The 25032-nt window shown below is 39.2% G+C and overlaps 1 protein-coding gene across 3 annotated transcripts in view; it reads right to left on the reverse strand.

Annotated features, from left to right (window-relative positions):
- Positions 1 to 23267: 23267 nt before the first annotated feature.
- Polr1d (RNA polymerase I and III subunit D) overlaps positions 23268 to 25032 on the reverse strand; it is a 50670-nt gene continuing 48905 nt past the window's right edge. For all 3 annotated transcript variants that reach the window (XM_070003069.1, XM_070003070.1, XM_070003071.1), the window contains one exon: positions 23268 to 23696. In XM_070003069.1, coding sequence (XP_069859170.1) covers positions 23447 to 23696 — 250 coding nt within the window. In that variant the 3' untranslated portion in view covers positions 23268 to 23446. The remainder of the gene's footprint in view (positions 23697 to 25032) is intronic.

Genomic DNA, 25032 nt, shown 5'->3' on the forward strand with positions numbered 1-25032 from the left:
TTCCTTCAGCAACTTGATGCATTACCAATGTGGTTTCTTTACAAGACAGAAGGAAATTCTATTCATTTCTGCCTTCCATATACAAATACGATGAAAAAAAAAAACCACCCACAACTTTATTATTGGAGATAGATTTGCCTAGAATCATGTAGAAATCCTGACTGGTACATTTTGTAACAATGTCCCAATAGTAAACTGACATCACTGGTACTAAAAGAAGAATTTTCAGTCCAAGCCAGGAGCTTGGTGTTTGCCAGGAGCTGGTGGCTTACGCCTGTAATAGGAAGCCAGCTTGGTCAGAAAAGGCCTGAGACGCTTATCTACAATTAACCACAAGAAAACTCCTTACAATGAGTTCTGACTAATAAAGCTTAAAATACTCAATGACTGTATCTATATAAAATTAAGCTAAAATAAACTAAGCCTTGAATGTAATGGATTAGGAAAACGATTCATCTGAGAAAAATCACACTTGCAAGATTCCCCACTCCCTTTAGATGCCAGTTGAGAGACCTAAGTGGGTTTACTTGTGCACCTGACCAATTGATGCTAAATAAGGGTTTCCATGGCCTCCTGGTCAGGGTCAATTAATTTACTAGGAGAGCTCCCAGAACTCAGGGAAATACACTTACTGTTTATCATAAAGGATGGTATAGAAACAAAGAACACAAGGCAAGATGTGGGGAGGGAGTGGAGCTTCCCTGTCCTCCCTAGCACCTTGTTATTTAAAGGATTTTTATCAGGACTCATCTCTAGGTATCTTTTACCTCTTTGCAGAAGTCAGTGGGTAGGGCTGGAAGTTTCAACCTTATAGTCACTTGATTAAAGAGTCATAACTCACCCCATCCTGAAGCTTATCTAGTGACCCCATCCTAAGTCTTCATTAGCATAAACTCAACTAATTCTGAATACCAGAAGGTTTTCCTGTCAATGGAGGAAATTACAAAGGTTTTAGGTCCTCTGTGTCAGGAAACCAGGAACCAGGAAAAAAGAACAGTGTATTAATTAATTATGTACAGATAATTTGGAGAAGTTGTCATGTAGACTTCGATACAAATGAGAGACAGTCCCTAGTCAGACCAGCAGAGTCCAGGAGTTTCATTTACAAGATTAGGGACATTAATCCCATCATGCCTCACATCCCTTCCTATTTCTAAGCCAAACAGACCATGGTCACCTATAGGTTTTCTGTCTTTCTTTCTTTCTTTCTTGCTTGCTTGCTTGCTTGCTTTTTTCTTTCTCTTTCTTTCTTTCTTTCTTTCTTTCTTTCTTTCTTTCTTTCTTTCTTTCTTTCTTTCTTTCTTTCTTTCTTGCTTGCTTGCTTGCTTGCTTGCTTGCTTGCTTGCTTGCTTGCTTGCTTGCTTCTTTTTTTCTTTCTTTCTCTTTCTTTCTTTCTTTTTCTTAAAATAATCTTTTTTGTTTGTTTCTTTCCTTTTTTCCCCCTGCCAGTTCTGGGGCTTGAACTCAGGGCCTGGGCACTGTCCCTGAGTTTCTTTTGCTCAATGCTAGCACTCTACTACTTGAGCCACAGTGCCACTCCTGGCTTTTTCTGTATATGTGGTACTGAGGAATTGAACCCAGGGCTTCATGCATAGTAGGCAAGCACTCTACCACTAAGCCACATTCCCGGTCGCCTATAGGTTTTCTAAAGTCATCTTGTGCTGTGGCTTTCTAACTTCTTTATTGCAAGCTACAGAAAGAAATATATTATATCTATAGTCAATACACACACAAATTTAGCAAAAGAAATTTACAAAACATGTTTATCTAGAGTTTATCAGATATGCTTATGTTTTTCTATCATATTTTACACATTATCTTCCAATTTTTGTGTTCCTGTTTCTCCTGAGTGGAGACTTCGTTTCTTGTCCCAAATACCACCTGCCCCTTGTTGACCTACCTGATTCCTTCCTCCTCCATTTTCCTTCCAAGTTTCCAGCTCCTTTGTCATCAGCCACTCCTTATCATCATTGTCAACTAGCAATCTCTCCACAAATCTTCATCTGTTGAAAACTGTCCCCCTGAAGCCTTGTTTTGCTCTCAAAAGGAATAATCTTCACATCCACGAATGACCATCCAACATGTTGGCTTTTTGATTCTCTGCCTTCATCACCTGCTGAAATACACTTTCCCCTTCCTTTCCGGCTTCCTCTTAGCAGGTCCTTTGCTCTAGTTCCCCCTCCCAACATTCTCTATATATCAGGACCTCTAGCTCACTGACTTTGACACTTCTTTGTCAATTCTTTCTACCATGACTTCCAGGATAGAGTCTGTGGTAGAGATCCCTGGCTTCCTTACTCCTCTGAAGTATCTGGGGGAAAGCAAACTGGTTAGATCCAGCTTTCTGCTTTCTCTGGATTTGTGCCTGAGCAGATGAATGTGTAGAAGTACTCAGCACAGTCCTTACTTTATATTTACTACTACGCATGATATTTCCAACCATCTTACTCTTTGTGTTTCTCAAGTTAGAATATTATTCTGTTCTTCAAAATGACTATTTAAGGGTGCTACTGGCTCACTTCTGAAATCCTAGCTACTCAAGAGGCTGAGATCTGAGGATCATAGCTTGGAGTCAGCTGGAGCAGACAAATCTGAAAGATTTTTATCTCCAATTAACCAGCAAAAGGCCAGACGCAGAGGCATGACTCAAGGAGTCTACAACCCTTTGGAGCTTGAGTGAAAAGAACTTCAGCACTGACTTCAACCCCTAGTACTGGAACATTTTTTTAAGGAACTTAAGAAGTAATGGGCTGATTGTCTTTGTATAATCTGTGCACTGGTATGAGGTAAAATAAATTTAATAGTGATTTAATATATTATCTTCTTTAGTCCAGTCCCCAGTCTTAGACACACACAAACCCTGGTATGAATCTAGTTTAAGTAACCCGGCACTAGGCTCTAACAAATTAAGCTAAACATAACAATGGAGTTACCCATACAAAAATTCTATATTACCAAGCTGAAACAAAGCTGTCTGACTTTGTGAGAAATCAGAATTAGAGAGTAACAGATTTTCCAAATAGGCCAGTTTCAACCTTTATGTTATCAAAGTTCCTTCTGCTTTAATCCTCACACACAAGGTGTAACTTCATGTTAACTAATCCATTATTTTTCTATTCCTCTCATTATTTTTCTATTCCTCTGTCTCTCTGCCCTACTTTGTAAGGAAAGTAACTGAGAAATGAACCAATACCTTTTTGTTTTTAGTTTTTGCTTTTTTCAACTCTTCTTTATAGAACCAACCTCAACTCTGCTCATCAACATTGTCTGATTCTAGAATCTAACTAAAGCCAAGTACAATCTATGAACTAACAAACCTATGATTTACAGATGATTATTTATTCATAGCTGAGTCTCACTATGTAGCCCAGCTCACGTGGAACTTGAGATCCTCCTGTGTCAGCTTTCTAAGTGATTTTTTTTTTTTTTTGCTGGTCCTGGGGCTTGAACTCAGGGCCTGGGCTGTCCCTGAGCTTCTTTTGCTCAAGGCCAGTGCTCTACCACTTGAGCCACAGCACCACTTCTGGCCTTTTCTGTTTATGTGGTACTGAGGAATCCAACCCAGGGCTTCATGCATGTGAGGCAAGCATTGTACCACTGAGCCAGCTTCCTAGCCCATAAGTGATTTTTTTTTTTTTGTCAATCATGGGACTTGAACTCAGGGCCTGGAAGCTGTCCCTGAGCTTTTTCCTTCAAGGCTAGCACTCTACCACTTTGAGCCACAGTTCTACTTCCTGTTGGTGATTCCGTTGGTGATTCTTGACATTAAAAACAAAAGAAAACATAAAACTACTGCTAAATGTTCATTTTCTATTGCTATCATTCTTTCTACACTCTAACTTTTTCCAAAGAAGTGTCAAAAAATAAAACACTTCCAAAGCCAGTGTTTAAATGACAAAGTTTATCAGCTATTTCCATATTTCTGGATCTATCTGACAACAGCTCCATTGGCCTGGCAGACACACAGCACTGGGGATCCCATTCAACCATTGAAGTTCTGAGTGCCTGACTATGTCTGTTCCCAAACATCAACAAGTTCTTTCTCATCCATCCAATATCCCAGCTCTTTTGGGAATTATGGTCATTGTGGAAGTGGGAGAGATCAGACTTAAACGGGAACTATGAAATTCAAGGCAGAGGCAAGCTTAATTTAGTGGGATCCATATCCTTCTGTTTTTCTTCTTGTTTAAATACTGAACTCAAAGAATGAATTCATCATGGTCAAAGATGAAAGAGAGAAAGCTGAAAGTGTAGTTGCCCCCAAACTCATCTCAAAGTCATTGTTTAATTTCATTTCATCTTTATAATCTTTCCTTGTTATTTCATATGAAGAAATTGTTACAAATACTGCTCAGTGGTAGAGTACTTGCCAAGCAAGAGTCCTGGGTCTTAGTTCAAGCACTGTAAGAAAAGAAAGAAAAATAGAAACAGGAGAAGGGAAAAAACAAATTGTTTAAATAGGGATACAGGTGGACCCATTGCAACAATGAAATGTACAAGATGCTATGTTGAAAAACAAACTTTACAACTTTGGCGGGGGGGTGGGCGAGTGTAGTCCTGGAGATGGGAGGGCAGGAATGGTAAGGTAAAACAAAGGAAACAAAGGAGGAGGCAACAATGCTTGATAAGAAATGTACTCATTACCTTGCCCATGTAATTGCAACCCTTCTGTACGGTATTTTCACAATAAAAAACTTATTAATAAAAGAAGAAAAATAGAAACAATAACAAATACTATCTGAAAGCAAGTTACAAAGAACAAAAGTATTTTAGAAGAATTTGCACACATTTAAATTCATATTCCAGGCATTTTTCATTTACTAAACAGAGTGGTGCTCAAAAGTGTTTTGTCTTTCCAATTTAAAATAGCCAGTCTCTTAAGGCCATTATTTAGCTGAACATGTAGTGCGATCATTTGAATGGTTACCGTAAAGCAGGATTTAAGAGGAAGAAAATTAAACAGCAAAAATAATTTAGGGATTGTTCCAAAGCTGGAGCTGGATACCTCGACACAATTATTCTTACTTGCCTTTGGACACATGAATTTCCTTTGAAAAAGAAGTTCTAAATCAACAGCACACTCAAAGCAAACATATGAGTGAAGATTGTTTTTTGAGAAACTGTTTGCTGTTATCAGTATGGAGGCCTTAACCAAACAAGGAGCTAGGATGGAAATATCCAGCCAGCCAGAACCAGAATCTAGACTTCTCTGTAAGGATTTTTTACCTTATGCATTTTTTGTGCTTGTCTTGAAAAAAAATTATTAAAAGTTACTCCAAATGGGTAAAGTAAGCAATGCAATCAAAGACCACAGACAACACACACAATTCTGTTGGTTGGGAAAAACGCAACCCCCTCTGGCTGCATTATTCTATTGATGGAAAAACATTTACATCTTCTTTGTTAGCTAGTTTTCTGTAGAAATTTTATAATCACTGGGCAACTCTATTACACTGTTCTCTGAGAAGCAGCTTTGGGTAGCTAGAGCCATGTTTTCATTTCACAGCCAAAAAGGAAAAAACAAAACAAAAACAAAACCACTTTTTTCCCTTAAACTTTAGTCTGCCATACATCAAACCTGTCAGGCTTTTTCATTAAAGTTCATGGTTTTTAAGGTCATTGAAAATAACTGAAATGATTTTACAAAAAGAGGGGGGGGAACTCTTGCCCTGATGTTGGGTATTACAATCTATAATAATACCCCTTGTCAAATGGGATTTCTCAAGTAGCTTTCTAAAGAGGGAAGAAAAGGATTTAGCTAAATAGAAATATTGTGAGGTTAAAAAATCAATTTTATGAGCTATGTGCTGATGGCTGACTCCTGTAATTCTAGCGACTCAGGAGGCTGAGATTCAGAGGACTGTATTATAAAACGAACCAAGGCAGAAAAGTCCACGAGACTTTCTTCAAGACAACTGCAAAAAGCTAGGCTACAATACTAGGGTACAAAATCAAATACAGTGACAACAGGGGATAGAACACAGAGGGAAGAACAGACAAAAGAAACAAGAAATCACATAGTACATTAAAAACAACAACAACAAAGAAAAACCTCTAGTGTCCATGTCTTAGAGTTATATGTTCATCTGAATCAGGGAAGAGAAGGGAAACAACAGAATAGTGAGACAAAGACAAGGTGGAACCAATACAACAATGATATTTACAACACAATATGTTGGAAATGATCTGTACGACTTAGGGGGATGGGGAAGGGAAAATAGGAGAATAATGAGGTAAGGGGTAACAAGTTTGACAAGAAATGTATTTATTATCTTACTTATGCAACTGTAACTCCTCTATACATCATCTTGACAATAAAAAAAGAAAGATAACTAGCAAGATAGAAAAAAAGCTAGGTTTAGAGATATGGCTTGGCTGGTAGAGTGTAAATTAAGCAAGCATGGTGAGCAAAAGGTCCTGAGTTCAAACCCTGGTACAAAGAAATATCAATCTCATGCAAGAATGATGGGTTTACTTTTTTTCTTTTCTTTTCTTTTTTTTTTTTTTTTTTTGGTCGGTCGTGGGGCTTGAACTCTGGGCCTGGGCGCTGTCCCTGTGCTCTGCTCTTCAGCTCAAGGTGAGCGCTCTACCGCTTGAGCCACAGTGCCACTTCCAACTTCTTTTCTTAAAACTACAAGTTTTTGCACAGTAATATAAAAAATCCAGTATCTATGTTTATCAAGACATGTGTTGGATTTTGTAGACTGAGATCCTTAAAATTTGGTTGGAGAAGATAGCAAGAAGCTTTCATGTGCACCTAAACAAAACTTCACATTTGCTGAAAGCTCTGTCAATGTTTTCAAAGTAAGGAATAGGTTGAATTTCCTTTCCTTTCCTTTCCTTTCTCTTTCTTTTTCTCTCTTTCTTTCTCTTTCTTTTCCTCTCTTTCTGCCTTCCTTCCTTCTTTCCTTCCCTCCTTCCTTCCTTTCTTTCTTTTTGTGCTGATACTGGGGCTTGAACTCAGAGCTTGAGCTCTGTCCCTTAGCTTTTCATACAAGACTGATTCAAGAAAAATGAAGGGTATTATAGACTATAATAATACCCATTGTCAAATGGGATTTCTCAAGTAGCTTTCTAAAGAGGCTTTCAAGAAAAAAAATACAAAGCAGAGTAAAACACAAAAAACACATAGCTTGAAGAGAAAGAGCAATATCAGATCCAGACCAGGCATGGAAGGATGATAAGATTATTCGAGTAGAAAACTATAATGACCAGGATTAATATACAGTCTTCCTTTACTATCCATGAGAAATTGGTTCCAAGACCCCAACCCACAACTCCTTATATTTACATAGAATATATCCAATAAATTTTAAATACTTCTGGATTACTTACAATACATAACCCAATGTAAGCAGTACATGAATAGTTGTTATACTTTATTGTTTAAAAATAATAACAGCTGGGCTGATGGCTCACATTTATAATCCTAGCTACTCAGCAGGCTGAATCTGAGGACTGTAGTTTGAAGCCAGCTTGGGTAGGAAAGTCCATGATATTCTTTATTATTAACTTTCTTATTGTAAGAATGTTGTGCAGAGGGGTTGCAGTTACATGAGTAGGGTAATGAGTACGTTTCATAGTGAGCATTGTTGGGGCTGGGAAGGTGGCTCACTGGTAGAGTATGTTTGCCTTGCATGCAATGAGGCACCACATAAGCAAAAAGAAAAAAGCCGGAAGCGGCGCTGTGGCTCAAGTGGTAGAGCGCTAGCCTTCAGCTGAAGAGCTGTGGGATAGCACCCAGGCCTAGAGTTCAGGCCCCACAACTGGACCCCCCACCAAAAAAAAAACAGTGAGCATTGTTACCTCCTCCTTTATTTTCCCCTACCATTATTTCCCTCCCCACCTCCTCAACTCCTCCCACCACCACCCCCCCACTGTAAAGTTCATTTTCAATATAGTGTCCTGTACATCTCGTCGTCACAATGGGTCAGTTTGCATCCTCATTTAAGCGTTCTGCAATATCCCTTCCCTTCCCCAAATTACAAATATATATATACAAGATGCAGAATACCAGCGTTAAATTCAGTGAAAACAGGCGTTATACCATGGGGGAAGAACATACAATAGAAACAAAAGAATTACATAGTGCATTAAAACTCTAGCAAGTACATTAAAAACACTAGCAAGAAAGAAACAAAACAAAACAAACAAACAAAAAACCTCTTGTGTCCCTGTCTTGGGGGTACATTTTGCTTAACATTATCTCATATGGTCGTATGTACATAGCCTTTGACCTATTCTGCTTGTCCTAGACATGTACTAGTCACTGCAAACAAGGGAAACTATGGGACCTATGTTTCTCTTATTAACCACCAAAAGCCAGAAATGGAGTTATGGCTTGTGGTAGTGTGCTAACTTTGAGTAAAGAGGCTCACGGAGAGTGCCCAGATCCTGAGCTCAAAACCCAGGACTGGCACACATAATAAAAATGATGGCAACAAGGCTTGGAGTGTATTTTACCGGTAGGGGGCTTACCTAGCATGCACAAGTGCTCGTTTAGAATACACGGCCCTGTATTCAATTCTAGGCACTACAATAAAATGACAAGGAAAACTCTCTGTACATGGTCAGTACAGATATTTTTAGTCCTTGCTTGGCTGAATCTATGGATGAGAAGCCTGCAGATATAAAAGGCTTACAAAAAGGAAAACTAAATATCATATTAACATCTCTCATGAACATAGAAGCAAAAACCCTCAGCAAAATATTGGGTAATCAAATGTACAAATGGAATTATGCAATATAATTGAGATTTATTTCAAGTATGTAAGACTGGTCCAACATTTCAATTAGTATACTCCCTCAGGCAATATGCAAGAATGAGGGAATAATATAAGCATTTGAATGGAAAACCTAAGAAAGTAAAGAAAAGAAATATTAGAAATAAAAAACACCAAGGAGCAACAAAAAGTGCCTTTAATGGGCCCATTAATAGACTAGACACAGTTAAGGGAACTAGGGTAAAAGTCTATAGAAACTTTGCAAACGGAAACATAAAGGAGAGGAAAGTAAAATAACTCTAAAGAATTAAAAAGATGGAACAGAATGTTGAAGAGCTAAGGAACAATTATGAAAGGTACCACACATAAAGAATAGGCATATGAAATAGGAAATGGAGAAAGGAAAAGAAAAAGTATTTGTAGAAATGATGATAGAATCTTCCAAGATTAAAGGTAGTCACCAAAACAGATCTAGCTTAGAGGATAAATATCAAGACATCTACCTAAACGACACTCATATTCAAACTGCAAATAATAAAAAACAAAGAAAAGGAAGTAGAGCTATGGCTCAAGTAGTAGAGTGTTATCCTTGAGCAAAAAAGCTTAGTGCCCAGGCCCTGAGTTCAAGCCCCAGGACTGGCACAAAAATAAATAACAACAAGCAGAAATAGAGAGCGAGAGAGACAGAGAGAGAGAGAGACAGAGGGAGAGAGAGAGACAGACAGACACAGAGACACAGAGACACAGAGAGACAGGCAGAGACAGACAGAGACAAAGAGACAGAGACAGACAGAGACAGACAGACACAGAGACACACAGAGAGAATCTTGAAACCAGAGAAAAAGAAAATCTTACATCTAGATAATCAAGAATAAGAATTGTACTCTTTGGAAACAAGACTGAAATGCTGAGACAATGCTAAAAAAATAAACAAACAAAAGCTAGAATTTAGCAAAATTATCCTTCAAAAGTGAAAAAGAAATACTTTAAAAAAGAATCAGGGCCTGGACACTGTCTCTGAGCTTTTCTGCTCTAGGCTAGCATCCTACCACATGAGCCACAATCCACTTCTGGCCTTTTGGTGGTTAATTGGAGATAAGTCTTATGGACTTTTTTGCCTGGGCTGGCTTTGAACCTTGATCCTCAGATCTTAGCCTCCTGAGTAGGTAGTAGTTCAGGCATGAACCACTTGGCTAAAAAATACTTTCTTTGACAACAATAATGGAGGGCATCACACCATCATTCCACAGTATTTCATGTTGGTCTACTATATGGACTTTATCATGCTAATAGGCAATACCGATCCTAGAAATAAGAAATTGTAGACACCTTAGGTGCCTTGGTAAGGTATTTAGAATCCAAAGAATGGAAATCTGCTCTTGGTTTTGCTTCTTTTTTTCTTTCAGTTGTGAGGCTTGAACTCAGGGCCTGGGTGTTGTTCCTGAGCCTCTCTGTGCTCAAGACTAGTGCTCTATCACTTGAGCCACAACACCACTTCTAGTTTTTTGGTGGTTAATTGGAGATAAAAGTCTCACAGACCTTCCTACTTGGACTGGCTTTGAACTGTGATCCTCAGATCTCAGCCCTTGATTAGCTAGCATTATAAGTGTGAGCCACCAGCACCCATTGTTTTAGAGACTGACATTTCTGCACATAATTCTAAAATCTAAGCTGCCAGGATTTCTCTTAAATATATTCATTATCTATTAGAATAAACTTCATGGAGAATACATCAATCAGTAGCTGGGTAACTGCTTATTTCCCTTTAGTTCTTTTTCTTCATGATTAAAATACTTAAAGTAATTATATGAGATATAACTGACCTATACCAAGCCTTACAGATTTGAACTGTAAAACTTTATATAAGTTTTGGCCTATGTATACCTCAGTAAAACCATCACCACAATCAATATAATGAACATATTCTGCAATTCTTCCATTTCTACATGTCCATGACTGCCTGTTGCACTCATCTTCTGTCTCCAAGTAACCATTCTCCCTGTCAGTTGCATTTTCTAGATTTTTATGTGAATGGAAGCAGAAACTAAATCCTCTTTTTTTGTCTCTGATTTCCTTCTCTTTGCACAATTATTTAGAAATTTATCTACACTCACCCAGTGATTGATAGTACTGCACAAATTGATAGTAAATTATTTTATTGCTGAGTAGTACTCTATCATAAATACCACAGTTTGATTATTCATTTTTTTTCTCTTAGCCTCTCACTTGCTCAGCTTCCTTGCTTGGCTGGAGCTCATGAGTAGCACCTCCAGCCCTGCTTTTGTTGGTTATTTATGTAAATGGAATATTTCATATTTTATCTGCCTAGGCTGACTTTAAACTCCAATTCCAGATAAGTCTCTGAACTGGGGTTTGGGACAATAGCTTGATTTGTAGATTCCCACTTACAAATCCCCACTTTAGAAGTTGATCATGAGGTAGGGAGGGAATCTTAGCCTCCTATTTTCCTAACTTGCCTCTCCTGGTATGGAACCGTTGCCTTACAAGTCAGCACAAGGGTGATTAGGGACCCAGAATTTTCAGTGTTACTATGCCAAAAGTATTTTTTTCCCACCATAAGGACTGGGTGGGAGAAGGGAACCCTCATCTTGTCATATATTCTTGGAGCTCAGTTTGAGCTACAGGTATTTGGGCATAAGATGAAAAATGTGATGTCCTGCCCCTTGTAAGACAATAGCCCACTGACTGGGTGCAGAGGGGGCCTTGTATTTTGGGCTGTACTTGTCTACACTGGAGCTTCTGTCTTGCTGAGCTGGTAGTGAATGAGAGGGAGCAGTGGTGTTGTAGGAACAGAAGTGAAAACCCGGTGCTCTTACCAGATTGCAAGTGCACAATTTATTCTTATCTTGGTGTATTCAAAGCCCCAAGGCACAGCCAAGAGATAAAAGAGTGGAGAAAGATTTATTACCTGAAGCATGTAAGAAGAGAACTGGGGTTCTTTCCAAAGCAATGTTCTCCCTGAATAAAAGAATCATGGGGATTTTATATGAGGTGCCTACATACAAATTTAGGAACAGGCATATTCCCAAGTGTGCTCAATTTAGGTTCATAGTTCAAGAAGGAAAGATGGTAGACACATTTCTAGGCATGCCCAGCTCAAGGTCGTAGAACACATGATTTAAAGGTTAAAATTTAAAGCTTCTAGATGTGCTCACCTCTTTCAGAAAGTTTTAGTTGAAACAAAAGGAAAGAACACTTTGAAGGTGCATTAGTGGAAGAGAGAGCAAAGTGGCTCATTTGCTTAGCTACTAACTCCATTTGAACAAATTAAAAAACTCCATTTGCCATATCCCCTTAAGACCACTTCTATAGAAGAAATAAGTTCAACTTAGGAGAGTCTGCAGTGTTCCTCATGCCAACACCTTAGTAGCTACCTCCCATTAAATTTATTTTTGTTGTGTTCATTAATCTATATGTATTCCATTTCTGCAATCTTTTTTCTGTTCCAGTGATGTATTTACCAGTCTCAACTATAATATCATACTATCCTAAGAATGGTCATTTTATAATAATCCTTGAAGTAAGTATAGTATATTCACCATTTTTTCTGAGTTATTTTGGCTTCTCTGTGTTCTTGCTACTTGCATTTGAATTTTATGCATGCTAAATTTTAAAAGTTGGCATTGCTTTGGAGCCATATATGTTGGAAGAATGAATTCTAAAATATTTACTCTTCCAATTCATGAAGATGGTATACTTTTCCATTTGCTTAGATCTTTAGGATGTGAGAAATCTTAGTCACATCTTATAGTTTTGCATATTTTTATCATATATTTCATCTTTTTTTCTTTTACTATTTTGTTTTTGAGATCTAATTTGTGACCCTTTTGACTCAGCCATACAATAATGCTGGGATTACAGACATATGCCACCCCACCCAGCTTTACATTTTTAGTACCATTAAATTCTTTTAAAATTTCACTTTTTTTTTGGTACTAGAAATACTAACAAAGTTAAATTTTGTATACTTATATTTTGCAATCTCAGTAAGCTTGAAGTTCTAGTAGTTATTTATTTATAGATGCTACATTCTATTCTACAGAGAAAAGGATGTCAGCTGCAAATCGAGAGTTTTAATTCTGATATGAATACCACGTATTTCTCTTCCTTGAGTTTTTGTAGCTGGTTAGACCCTTCAGGATAGTATTGACTAGAAGTACTTTGAGTTAACATCCTTGCCTTATTCTTGGTCTTCTAGGGGAGAGCATTCAGGCTTTCATCATTAAGTAAGAGTAAGGGAAGTGTGCAATTAATAAGTTTTTTTTCCCTTTCTGAAGGTCTCTAAAATACAATATGTAATTTTTTTGTGTGTGTGGGGGTCTGGTCATGGGCCTGAACTCTGGGCCTGGGCGCTGTCCCTCGGCTCTTCAGCTCAAGGCTAGAGCTCTACCACTTGAGCCACAGTGCCACTTCTGGCTTTTTTTTTTTTTTTTTTTTTTTTTTGCTTATGTGGTGCTGAGGAATCAGGCCCTCATGCATGCAAGGCAAGTGCTTTACCACTGAGCCACCTTCCCAGCCCCAATATGTAATATTTATTTATTTATTTATTTTATTTCTTTGGTCAGTCGTGGGGCTTGAACTCGGCCTGGGCGCTGTCCCTCAGCTCTTCAGCTCAAGGCGAGCACTCTACCACTTGAGCTACAGCGCCACTTCCGAATATGTAATATTTATAACAGAAAAGATTAGCTTGAAAAAAATCCAAGCAGTTTGTGAAAAAAAATGCCACACCTACAATGCTTATGTTCAAAGTGACCATAGTGGCAGGAATGGACCAATTCTGATCTGACCATCACCACTTTTAAGTGTCTAACTTGTTAAAGAGATCAATTACTAATCAAAGAGACCATTGACCATCATGCCCTAAAGGGACTTGCTAAACTACCACTTATTGCAGGGGACAGCTCCCATAACAAAGAGAGCAGCAATTTGTCTTCACTGGAGAAGACACGTATTCTTCATACAGATTTTGTCTTTCTTATCTATACTTCTGGCACTTCCATTCATGGACTTCATGTCTGATGTAGCACCAAGTTATACCTTAACATATTGTGTTGGGAAAAATTTATAACAGAAGACATGAGATTAGGAAGCCATAGGAAGTCACAGTGATTACTACAAACCCATCAGCTAGAAATCTGACACAATGGTGGAAAGGCCTTTTGAAGATAACTGTTGGCAGAAAACAGCTTGTGCTGTTAGAATGCTGTTCTAAGAAAAAATAGTCAATAGATAATATAGTTCCTCTCCAAAGCAGAAAAAAATGAGTCTGAGAATCAAAGGGTAAGAGAAGTGGTACTTCTAACATTGTGAGTCACTTATAAAGTGTTGCTTCCTATTGTGGAATGTAGGGCCTGTTTCTTTAAGCTCTCTTAGAATAAAAGGAAGCAGGTGTCCACAGGTGACACAACAGTACCCATTGTGGCTCCCAATGCAACTAGACCTACTGGGCTAAAGTGCAGGTGGTATCCCAGTAATTACCCCTAATTAGCAAAGAGAAATGGGACTGCTTCACTTTGGTAGTAGGAAAGAGCTCTTCTTGGAATGCGGTAGAAGTTCATGAGAGATTCACTATCCCATAATACATCTCAGCTTCTTTCAGTATGAGTCTTCCCTTTTTCCATGCTTCTAGCAGCTACATTATTTCTAGGCAATAGCCATTTTATCCACTTATTACTGTATCTTCTGTTCCTTCCCTAATTCTCACACAATTGATACAATGTGTGTGCAGTGCCGTTCCTTTCCCAACTCTACTGTCTGGAATCATCTCCTATATAAGTTTTAACAATCAAACATTACTGTGAGCCTGGCACCAGGGGTTCATGCCTGTAGTCCTAACTAGTCAGGGGGCTGAAATCTAAGAATTGATGATTTGAAGCCAGGAAAGTCTGTGAGATTCTTATCTCCAATTATCTACTACAAAGCCTGAAATGTAACTGTGGCTCAAGTGGTAGAGCATCAGGCTTGAGCTAAACAAAAAACAACAAAAAAACTGAGGGACGGTGCCCAGCTCCTGAGTTTAAGCCCCAGTACCAGAAAAAAAATCACCTGTGCAGGAGTGTCAATGTTGCTGGCAGGGGTGGAAAGTGAATAATTCAGCTCCCAAATCCCACTGCCTCCTGTTCCAGACTTTTCCTAGATTCAACTGCAGTGCTTGGATTATCTGCAAACCTGCTGAACCAGAGCCAGTGGCATAAGAGGTTTACTAAGGATCCAGCACAGAAGCAGATGGTAGCTGGATAGAAGTTGAAGAAGAGGAAGTTGAACTGTCATACAGGCCAGGTAGACCCTTTGAAATCTAGTGGGAAATTTGAAAGAAGCCTATTCCCTGGCCTTCTACATGGAGCAGAAACAGCCATGCTCTTACCCACCTTGCTCCGTCACCAGCTACAGGTTATATCCCAAAGGACCAGTGTTGCTCTGAAGCTGAGGCTGAAACTGAAGAGCTGGGAAATGGGGTTGAACATACCTGCTGAGCACTCCCTGTAGCTGGCTGGCCTGTCCTTAAGTGACATCACCATCATGTCTACTATTTTTTGTGTATGCTGTATTTCTTCCACTGACGGACTCCTACCATTTTCCCACTTTGGAGAATTAGGAATTATGAATGTTAGGGATATTTTTGTACAGTTTTATTATGACCATATGTTTTCATTTCTCCTGGGCAAGTATGTGGGACTGAAATTGCCAAGTCCTAAGTTAAGGCCGCATGCTTAGTTTTATAAAAATGACTAGAGTGGTGTAATTTTATGTTCTCACAAATAATGGATGGCACTTCTGGTTGCTCTTACATCTCACTGGGATCTGATGCTAGTCTCTTTAATTTTAGCTCTTCTAGTAGGTTTATAAGGCTTACAATGCCTTAATCCATTTTGTGCTACAATAACAATATATGAGGCTAGGTAATTTATAAACAACATAAATTTGTCACATTTCTGGAGGCTGGGAAGATCAAGGCTAAGTAACTAGCATCTGAGGGCTCTCTCCTCTCCCCTTCCTCTCTCTGCTGTACTGAGGTTTGAACTCAGGGCCATGTGCTTGAATGGTGATGCTCTATCACTTATGCCATCTCTCAGTCTGGGTTTTTTTTTTTTAATTTTCTCATTATTTTGGAGATGGAGTCTCAAAGACTTTTCCAGGATGGCTTTGAGGCATGATCTTCTGGATTTCAGCCTCTTGAGTAGCTAGGATTTCAGGCATGGGCCACCTGTGCCTGGCTGGTAAGGGCCTTCTTTTTTAAATATTTTTTTTCTTTCTTTATTGAGATTAAGTGATCCCACCAATTTCACAGTATTATGGGATAGTGATATTTAAAGTCACAAACATATTTTAACCTTCAGGAGGCACATTGTCATTATCATGGTCTATAAAGCTTATGGGCTCTACAAACTTTGGCACTATAGCCGTTTTTTTTCCAAATCGGGTGATATGTACATTTTTTTCCTTTTGCTTAGTGTAAGCTGTTCCCTCTTTCTCTCTCATTCCCTCCCTCCCATTGCTGCCCGAGTTGCTTACTTCGCTTTCATCAATGTCCAGTGGAGCTGATGGTTCCCTCTGTTGTATTTTTTCACCTGTTTCCCTCTGATTCTGTATCCTCCTCCTAGCTCCCCTCAGATGTGCACATGTATAACCATATGAAAGGTCAAGAACATGAAGTCATCTAAAAATGATGTGACAAATTAAGAAGAGGTCCTTTGTTCCCTGAGTCCTGTTTACTTTGTCATATCTCTTTGCAGTTTGAATTTAACATTCGCTTATCAAGGAGACCATGTGCCATTTGTCTCTCTGATCTTGGCTTACCTTGCTCAACATGATTTGTTATAGTTCCATCCATTTTCCTGTGACTGCCATTATTTTGTCCTTTCTAATGGCTGCATAATATTCCACTGCATTATAGTACCACAATTTTTGGATCCACTCATCTGTAGCAGGGCATCTGGGTTGTTTCATATCTTGGCTATTATGAATAGTGCAGCAATGAACTTTGAGGTAGATGCATTCTTGTATCATGGTTCCTGTTGCTCAGGGTAGATGTCTAGGAGTGGTATGGCTGGGTTGTAGGAAAAGCCTATAATTAGTTTTCTGAGGAACTTCCAGACTGCTTTCCAGAGTGCTTGTATTAGTGTACATTTCCACCAGCAGTGCAGTAGGGTTCCTCTTTCTCTGCATCCCCGACAGCATTTGTCATTGTCTGAATTTAGGATATAGGCCATTCTGATTGGGGTAAGGTGGTATCTCAGGTTTTTTGTTTTGTTTTTTTGTTGGTGGTGGTGGGGCCTGAACTCTGGGCCTTGAGCTCTTCTGCTCAAGGCTAACACTCTACCACTTGAGCCACAGCGCCACTTCCGGCTTTTTCTGCTTATGTGGTGCTGAGGAATCGAACCCAGGGCCTCACACAAGCAAGGCAAGCACTCTACCACTGAGCCACCTTCCCAGCCCGCAGGGTTGTTTTTATTTGCATTTCCTTTATGGCCAGGGATGATAAACATTTCTTCATGTGTTTCTTTGCCATTTTTTATCTTTTCTTCTGAGAAGTCTCTCTTTAGTTCCCTTCTTGGTAAGGGCCTTCTGGATGTATGTTATCTCATGGCGGAAGGTTGAAGGGCAAACAAGTACACATGCACATATTGGGCAGCCATGGAAGGAGAGGCAGAGGCAGACGGAGAGAAAAGGGGTTGAATTCATCTTTTTGTGAGGAACTCACTCCTGTAATAACTAACTCACTCCCAAGATAAAGGTATTAATTCATCCAGCATGAAGGCTGAAGCTTTATGATCTAATTACCTTGTAAGGGGTCCCTTTTCTCACATTGTTGCATTAAGGATTAAGTTTCCAGAGAATGAAGCCATAGCACGTAGTATCTCATTTCAGTTTTAACTTGTGATTCTCTGAAAACTGATGTTGAACACTTTATCCAAGAATCCAATCGATCGCTTATGTAACTGAGTGTAATGTCTGCTCATTCTTTCTCATTTTTTCCCTTTTGATTCTGTTTTAAATTTTATTTAATTTGGCTCTCATTATTATCCTTTACTTTCTCTTATTTTCCAAAGCCATTGTTTTTGCCTTTTTTTTCTGTCTCCTCTTTCTTTTCTTTGTGATTATTGGAGCTTTGCCAGTGGCTCATCCTGAGGATGGGGCCCATCCCATAGGCCACATCTTCCACCACCCACCCTGAGCACCTTCCTCTCATTCACATAATGGTGTTGTATGGTGTTTCAGTTTTATTTCTATAACAAAATGTCTGACGTGATTAACTTATAAGGAGGAAAGGTTATTTTGGCTCACAGTTTGGGAGATTCCCAGAGGTGATCCAGTGACTTCTTTTGCTTTTTGGTCTCTGGTGCAAGTGCTAGTTGGCAATGGTGGGAAGAGGCTGGTAAAATAAAGCTGCTTATAACAAGGTCAGGAAGCAAAACAAAGGGAAAAACGGCTGGAATCCTACAGTCGCCTCATGGATGTGGCCTTAATGACTTAAGGGGCTCCCACAGACTCCATTTTCCAAGTTTCCACCATCTCCCAATAGTGCCACTTTGGAGACCAAGCCTTTACACATGGATTTTGGGGGGGACCTTCAACTCTGGCTCTGTCACAAGGCTCCTTGAGACCAGTTGAGGCACTAACCATTACCCAAAGCTTGAACAGTCATGGGAGGTGTTCCAAGATTCCTCTTAATTTCTTTCAGTTGCCCCTTTGGAGTAGGGCTAACTTTAGTTTCCTTTGATTTCAGGGTTGAATTCCCCATTCAACAGTGTGACTGTAAGATGGAAGAGACATGGTAGTAGTTCTAATTTTCAGTTAAGAGCACTGATGCTAAGATCTCTGTGAGTTCCATTGGCTAGCACAACAGACCCTCGTGCCTTAGATTTAGAAAGAGTAAATACATACTTTTGAGGATAAACCCCTAATTTTCATCTCCACAATCTCCTCACTTACTGTGAGCTGGCTATGAGAGAAAAGGAAAAATTTATAATAATCCTCATAAGTGGAAGGACTATAGGGAACATAAGAAATGAACTGTCTTAATAGGTAAGAAGAGAATCGTGATTTTTTTTTGCATTTTTATGTTGAAATTATTGCTATATTTGTTGATATAGTTCTCAAACAATAATCAAAACAGGAATTGGCCAAGTAATGAAGTGAAAGGAGTCAGTTTCAGCAAACATTTACATAGGGATATGGTGTCATCTGCTTGGGTTGTCATGACAAAGTACCACAGACAAGGTGGCCTAAACAATGGAAATCTGCTCTCAAGGCTCTGGAAACTGGAAGGCCAAGAGTAGGTGACAGTGGGGTTGGCTTCCCCAGGCCTCTCTCCTTGGCTTTAAGTGTTTTCACATAGCTTTTCCTCTGGGCATACACATCCTGTGGTCTTGTATGCTGATTTCCTCTTATTATATGCTCACCTGGTCAGTACACACACACCCTAACATTGTCACATTACTGCAAATCATCTTTTTTTTTTTTTTGGGTCCAGTCATGGAGCCTGAACTCTGGTCCTGGGCGCTGTCCTTCAGTTCTTCAGCTCAAGGCTAGCGCTCCACCACTTGAGCTACTGCGCCACTTCTGGCTTTTTTCTTTTTGCATATGTGGTGCTGAGGAATCGAACCCAGGGCCTCATGCATGCAAGGCAAGCGCTCTACCACTTTTTCAGCCCCTGCAAATCATCTTTTAAAGACAGACTTTAGTTCCATTTTAAGGCTGTAGGGTTAAAATTTTAACATATTCTTGGGGGGCACAATTCAATCTATAATAAGTAGATCGTGAAACAACACAAAAACCAAACTGTGGAATTTATCAGGATTCTGATTTTTCCCAAGGAAGTCATTTAAAGATTCCTGGAAATAGGAAGTGGCGCTGTGGCACAAGTGGTAAAGTGCTAGCCTTGAGCTGAAGAGCTAAGGGACAGCGCCCAGGCCCAGAGTTCAAGCCTCATGACTGACCAAAACAAAAAAGACCAATAAAAAGATTCCTGGAGTGGGGTGGGAGGAGGATGGGATGGGAAGGGGAAACAAAGGAGGAGGCTACAATGCTTGATAAGAAATGTACTCATTATCTTGCCCATGTAATTGTAACCCCTCTGTACATTATTTTCACAATAAAAAAAATATTCCTGGAATCTTGTTGATGAATTTATACTCTCTCATGAGTTTTTTTTGACTGTATTACCACAGAATTGTTGGAAGAAATGTTTAATGGAAAACAATAACCCTGCCTCCCTAATATCTGCTAATTTGAAAAGTTAAAAAATGTGTATTGTTTTGTTCACTGGTTATATGAATATGCTTACGGGGTATTTGTCTTTTCTTTTCTTTTTTTGGGGGGGGGCATTCCTGGGGCTTGAACTCAAGGCCTGGGCACTGTCCCTAAGCTTCTTTTGCTCAAGGCAGTACTCCACCACTAGAGCCACAGTGCGGGCCTTTTCTTTTTATGTGGTACTGAGGAATGGAACCCAAGGCTTCATGCATGCTAGGCAAAGACTCTACCATTACGCCACATTCCTAGCCCCTGTATTTTCTTTCATGAACAGTTCATCTTTACTTTTTAGTGTACATTCTGTGTACTTATAGTAGCCTTTGCGCATGCACACGTGCGCGCGCACACCCACACATACACACCCACACACCAGTACTGAGGCGAACTGAGGACCTGGGTGCTGCCCCTTAACTTTTTTACTCAAGGCTGGTGCTCTACCACTTGAACCATACCTCCATTTTTAGCTTTTAGATTAGGTGGAGAGAAGAATCTCACAGAGTTCCCTATTCAGACTGGCTTGAAACCACAATCCTCAGATCTCAATTTCCTGATTAGATAGGATTACAGGCATGAGCCCCCAACTACTAGCCAGTTTTTCGTAAGATAGTTATATACCACATGGCAACTGGCTCTCTCAAAACATGAAACATGCAACTAGTATCTTCAGACATAGGGAAACTAACACCTTGAAAAGACAAGCTGTAGAAAAGGGAAGATTACCGTATTCTTACAGATGGGACAAAGGAGAAGTCAAACATGAAATAAGTTCATGTACTGGCTTCACCTCAGATGTTAGTTTCTCTCCAATGTATTTCATTGGTTGCCATTTAATCATGTGACAGTATCAGAGTTTTTCTCTTGGATTCAGTTGGCTACCTAAACTGATAGTGTTCCCAACTGCCATGATGGGGCTTCCACATACAAATGTGGGAGAAAATTTCATCAAGCCCCATGACTGATCAAAAAAAATTTTTTTTATTGATAAGAAATGTACTTACTCATTATCTTGCCCATGTAATTGTAATCCCTCTGTACAGTATGTTCACAAAAAATAAAAATTAAAATAAAAAAAAAATTTTTAGACTTCATAGTCATTTTCTAGAATCAGATATGAGGAAATGCTGGAGTGCTCACTCAGCTCACCCTGAAGTAAAATTCCTTTCTTCCACTTACTTAAGTTAGAGAATCAACCCATTGCAACGAGACGTACAAGTCGTTATGTCAAAAATGAACTTTACAACTTTGGTAGTGGGGAGGGAAGAGGATGGGTGGGGGGGTAGGAGGAGGATGGGATGGAAAGGGGAAACAAAGGAGGCTACAATGCTTGATAAGAAATGTACTCGTTATCTTGCCCATGTAATTGTAACCCCTCTGTACAGTATTTTCACAATAAAAAAAAATTAAAAAAAAAAGAATCAGTCCCAACATCTTTGTTGGTAGATGAGAAAAATACAGACTAATAAAATGACTTGAATTAGGCTCCATAGCTGGCCAGAAGCAGAGGCAGTACTGAGATTCAAGTTCTTCACTCTCTCTCCTGGCTCTGTGATCTCTAGTGTTATAGTAGTAGTTCAGAGGGCAGCGCTCCTTGCTGTGCCCCAGTGTTAACCTCAGAGCAAAGTGGTAGCTGTGGTACAGATCTTAGGACCAGTAGTCCCTCTCCTAACATCCACTTGACTGATAAGGAACAAAAATGGATAATCTGCTCTTAAGATTTTATGTGTACAAAATTATACCTGTTCTTAATGAACATATGAAAGATTCAAATTTTTTTTTTTGTAGAATAAAGGTTTTGTAGGCCATTTCTCCTTTAAAGAACTTATAAAGAAAGGAACATATGGAGGTCTAGGGAACATGAATCCATGCAGGTTCAGCACCTGCCTATCAAGCACAATGTCCTGAGCTCAAACCCCAGTACCACCACCACCAAAAATGAAACAAAAAGGTAAGTATTGTTAGACCCTTAATTTTGAGGATAAAAGGTACATTCTAAACACTCCCTTTTGATAATGGCTATAATCATAAAAGGGTAAAGAACTTGGGAGTCTAGTATATATGAAGATTAGAAAAACAAATGATATGTTTAACTTTTTATCATAGCAAGAATTAAAAAAAATAACCTCCTTGACTGTTTATTTTCTGTTGGGGCTTGAACTCAGGGCCTGGGCACTGTCTCTGAGCTTTTTTGCTCAAGGCTAGCAATCTACCACTTTGAGCCACAGTGCCACTTCGTTTTTTCTGGTGGTTAATTAGAGACAAGAGTCTCATGGATTTTCCTAACCGAGGTTGGCTTTGAAATGCAATCCTGAGACCTCAGCCTCCTGAGCTGTTAGGATTACAGATGTGAGTTATTGATGCTCAGCTTGTTATTTTATTGTTTTTGTTGAGCTGAGGACTGAACTCAGGGCCTTGTACATCCTAGGCAAGTGCTCTTCCATTGAGTTCAGTCCCCAACCCTGAGACTCTATTATTTCTAATAAACACTTCCTTTTATGGACTGGAAAGAGCCCTTTGCAACATTTTCTTGAGTATGATGATGGAATAAGAGGTTTGAAATTGTTGTTAAAACATGTACTAAAAACTGGAGAAGGCATTGTGAACACATGGAAATTTTGGGCACAGCTATACTAGAAGTTGCAGTGTCAATCATTAGCTAAACAAAGTCTAGCCCTGAAATACTTATATTTTAACTTTTAAAAGTTCTTTTAAAATCACCACTTAAAACCTATACTACAAGTATAGAAAAATGTGTTAAGGAATGTGAGAATGAATAGAGACAAACAGCCACTTTTTTTTACCCTCTGCCAATTGGTGTGGAATCGTTAAGTCTATAGCCATTTTGAGAATGTTCCACATTGATCACTTAAAGGAAAATAAATACAGAGCTATTACTGATTTTCTGGTAAGTTCCACTCCTTGAAGGACTACAACTTCTCATAAAGTATAATATGGACACTGGCCATATGATTTCTACATACTGAATCTGATACTCCAAAAACTAAAGCATAGGATTTATAAGTATTTTATTTTTTGAGAAAATTTGAGAAATGACCAAAAGTGCAGCACATCAAAAAACTGGAATTAGTTTTAACAATCTGAAAACTTTAAATTCTACATTTGTTTGTTTTGAAACGAACTTCCAAACAAGATAGAATAAAAACGCTATAGATGTACATGATACTGCTGAAGCAGCTTAAACAACACATCTTCAGAGCAAGTTCCTTTGTTTGGTGTTCTTGAAGAGTCACAGGTCATTTTTTTCTTTTTCATTTCTTTTTTTTTTTTTTTTTTGCCCATCACCAACAGCCTCTGTAAAATCAGCAAGGGACCTACTGGGAAAGTCACTCTCAGGTGTTCAGCCTGCCAGCTCCCACCCACCTGTCCTCCTGGACTGAGTCACAGGTGTGATGATGGGCTGGGCTGGTGGGATTGCCACTCTGGGCTCAGCCTCACCGCCTGCTGGGTCTCGGGTCGCACTTGTCCCGGGAGCTCCGCTTCCTTGGCGGAGAGTGGCCTCGGCTGTGCTTGTAGGGGTGGCTTCTGCGCTTTTTCGGGTTGGCTTCTTTTTGGTCCTGGTGTTTTGCAGATTCCTTACTGCCCTCTTTTTGTTCTTGTTCTTGCTCTTTATGGGAGGGCAATGTGTTCTTGATTGTGTTAATCAGGAATCTTTTATTTGTACCAGCAAGAGGACACTTCATCCTGGGGAGAGAATGGAGGAAGACAAGGAAAACCACCATAAGTGACAGTGCTGCTTTCTTCCTCCCAGGCTCAGCCCCCTACTATGGTAAGTGGGGAATTCCACAGCCAAGTTCCTGAGTTTGTTCAGCTTTCCTTGCATGCCACCTAGTGTAAACTTGGAGTAAAAGAAGTCAAGACAATGCCTTAGATGGACCCCATTGAACCTTGTTTGCAACCCAGTTAATCATCCTTCCTTACTGGGAACTCGGTTTCCTGCGGAAGTTTATGCGTTCAGGTATTGACCACAATGCAAATTAATGGTCTCAGTTACTACCTTCTGAAAAATAAATGCCTGATTCGATTGTCATGTTCACAATTTTTGTGGCTTACTTTTTTTATTACCAAAGGATAAAAATAACTTTTTTTTCTGAGCTGCACAAAAGTGTGAACTGGTATATTTTGAATATAGTAATTAAATGGTATATTCTAGAAATAAATTACTGTGAAAAATCATAAATATGCAACAATCTCTCCCTCTCTCTCTCTCTCTCTCTCTCTCTCCCTCTCTCTGTCTGTTTTAAAGGGACCTCACATTTTCTCTTTCAGGACAATAGTTGGTGCTTTGTGTGTGTGTGAGGCACCTTATACTCACTTTTGGGATGAATTTCTATATAGTGGACAATTAAGTAACTTTATGGTTCAAGTTTACTGAATGCAGCAAAGATTTTAATTTTGGAAAAGAAACTCCAAATGAAAACCACACATTTTCTCCTGCCCTTGAGCTGTTAAGACATATGACATGCTATTTCAGGAGTATCCTGAGGCCCAAGTCATGTATTAAATATAAGCAAATAATATCCAACTTTCTATAAAATTTCAATTTACAAAGACAGTTCAACGTCTGATATTTTTCAACTTTATGATGTGAAAGCTTTGAACTTGCCAGCCTCCACTTCCCAGGTCCTAAGTTAAGTGCTGGGATAACAGTTGTGAGCCACTGTGACCATCAATTCAAAATTCTTTAAAACCTTATTATAAAACAAGATTTGTGTTAGATAGCTTTTCCCAAGTGTCTTGAAGAATGTTTAAGGTAGACCAGGTTGAGCTATGCTTGACAGAGTAGATGATTGTTTTTAATTTATGATGGGTTTATTGGGATGAAATCCCACCAACTGTAAGTTGAGGAGCACCATCATGTTAAACCCAAATCAATAGCTCTCCCTATAATAAAGAAGCATAGCCTAGAACTGCATAAATGAAAGATGAGTAGTCCTTGGGATTGCAGATCTGGCTGAAGAGGCAGGACACCTGCCTAGCAAGCACAAGGTCAATCCTCCGTACTACTGAAAAAAAAAGG

The sequence above is a fragment of the Dipodomys merriami genome, unplaced genomic scaffold (genome assembly GCF_024711535.1).
Source record: "Dipodomys merriami isolate MVZ:Mamm:240054 unplaced genomic scaffold, mDipMer1.0.p SCAF_6, whole genome shotgun sequence".
Classification (NCBI taxonomy): Eukaryota; Metazoa; Chordata; class Mammalia; order Rodentia; family Heteromyidae; genus Dipodomys; species Dipodomys merriami.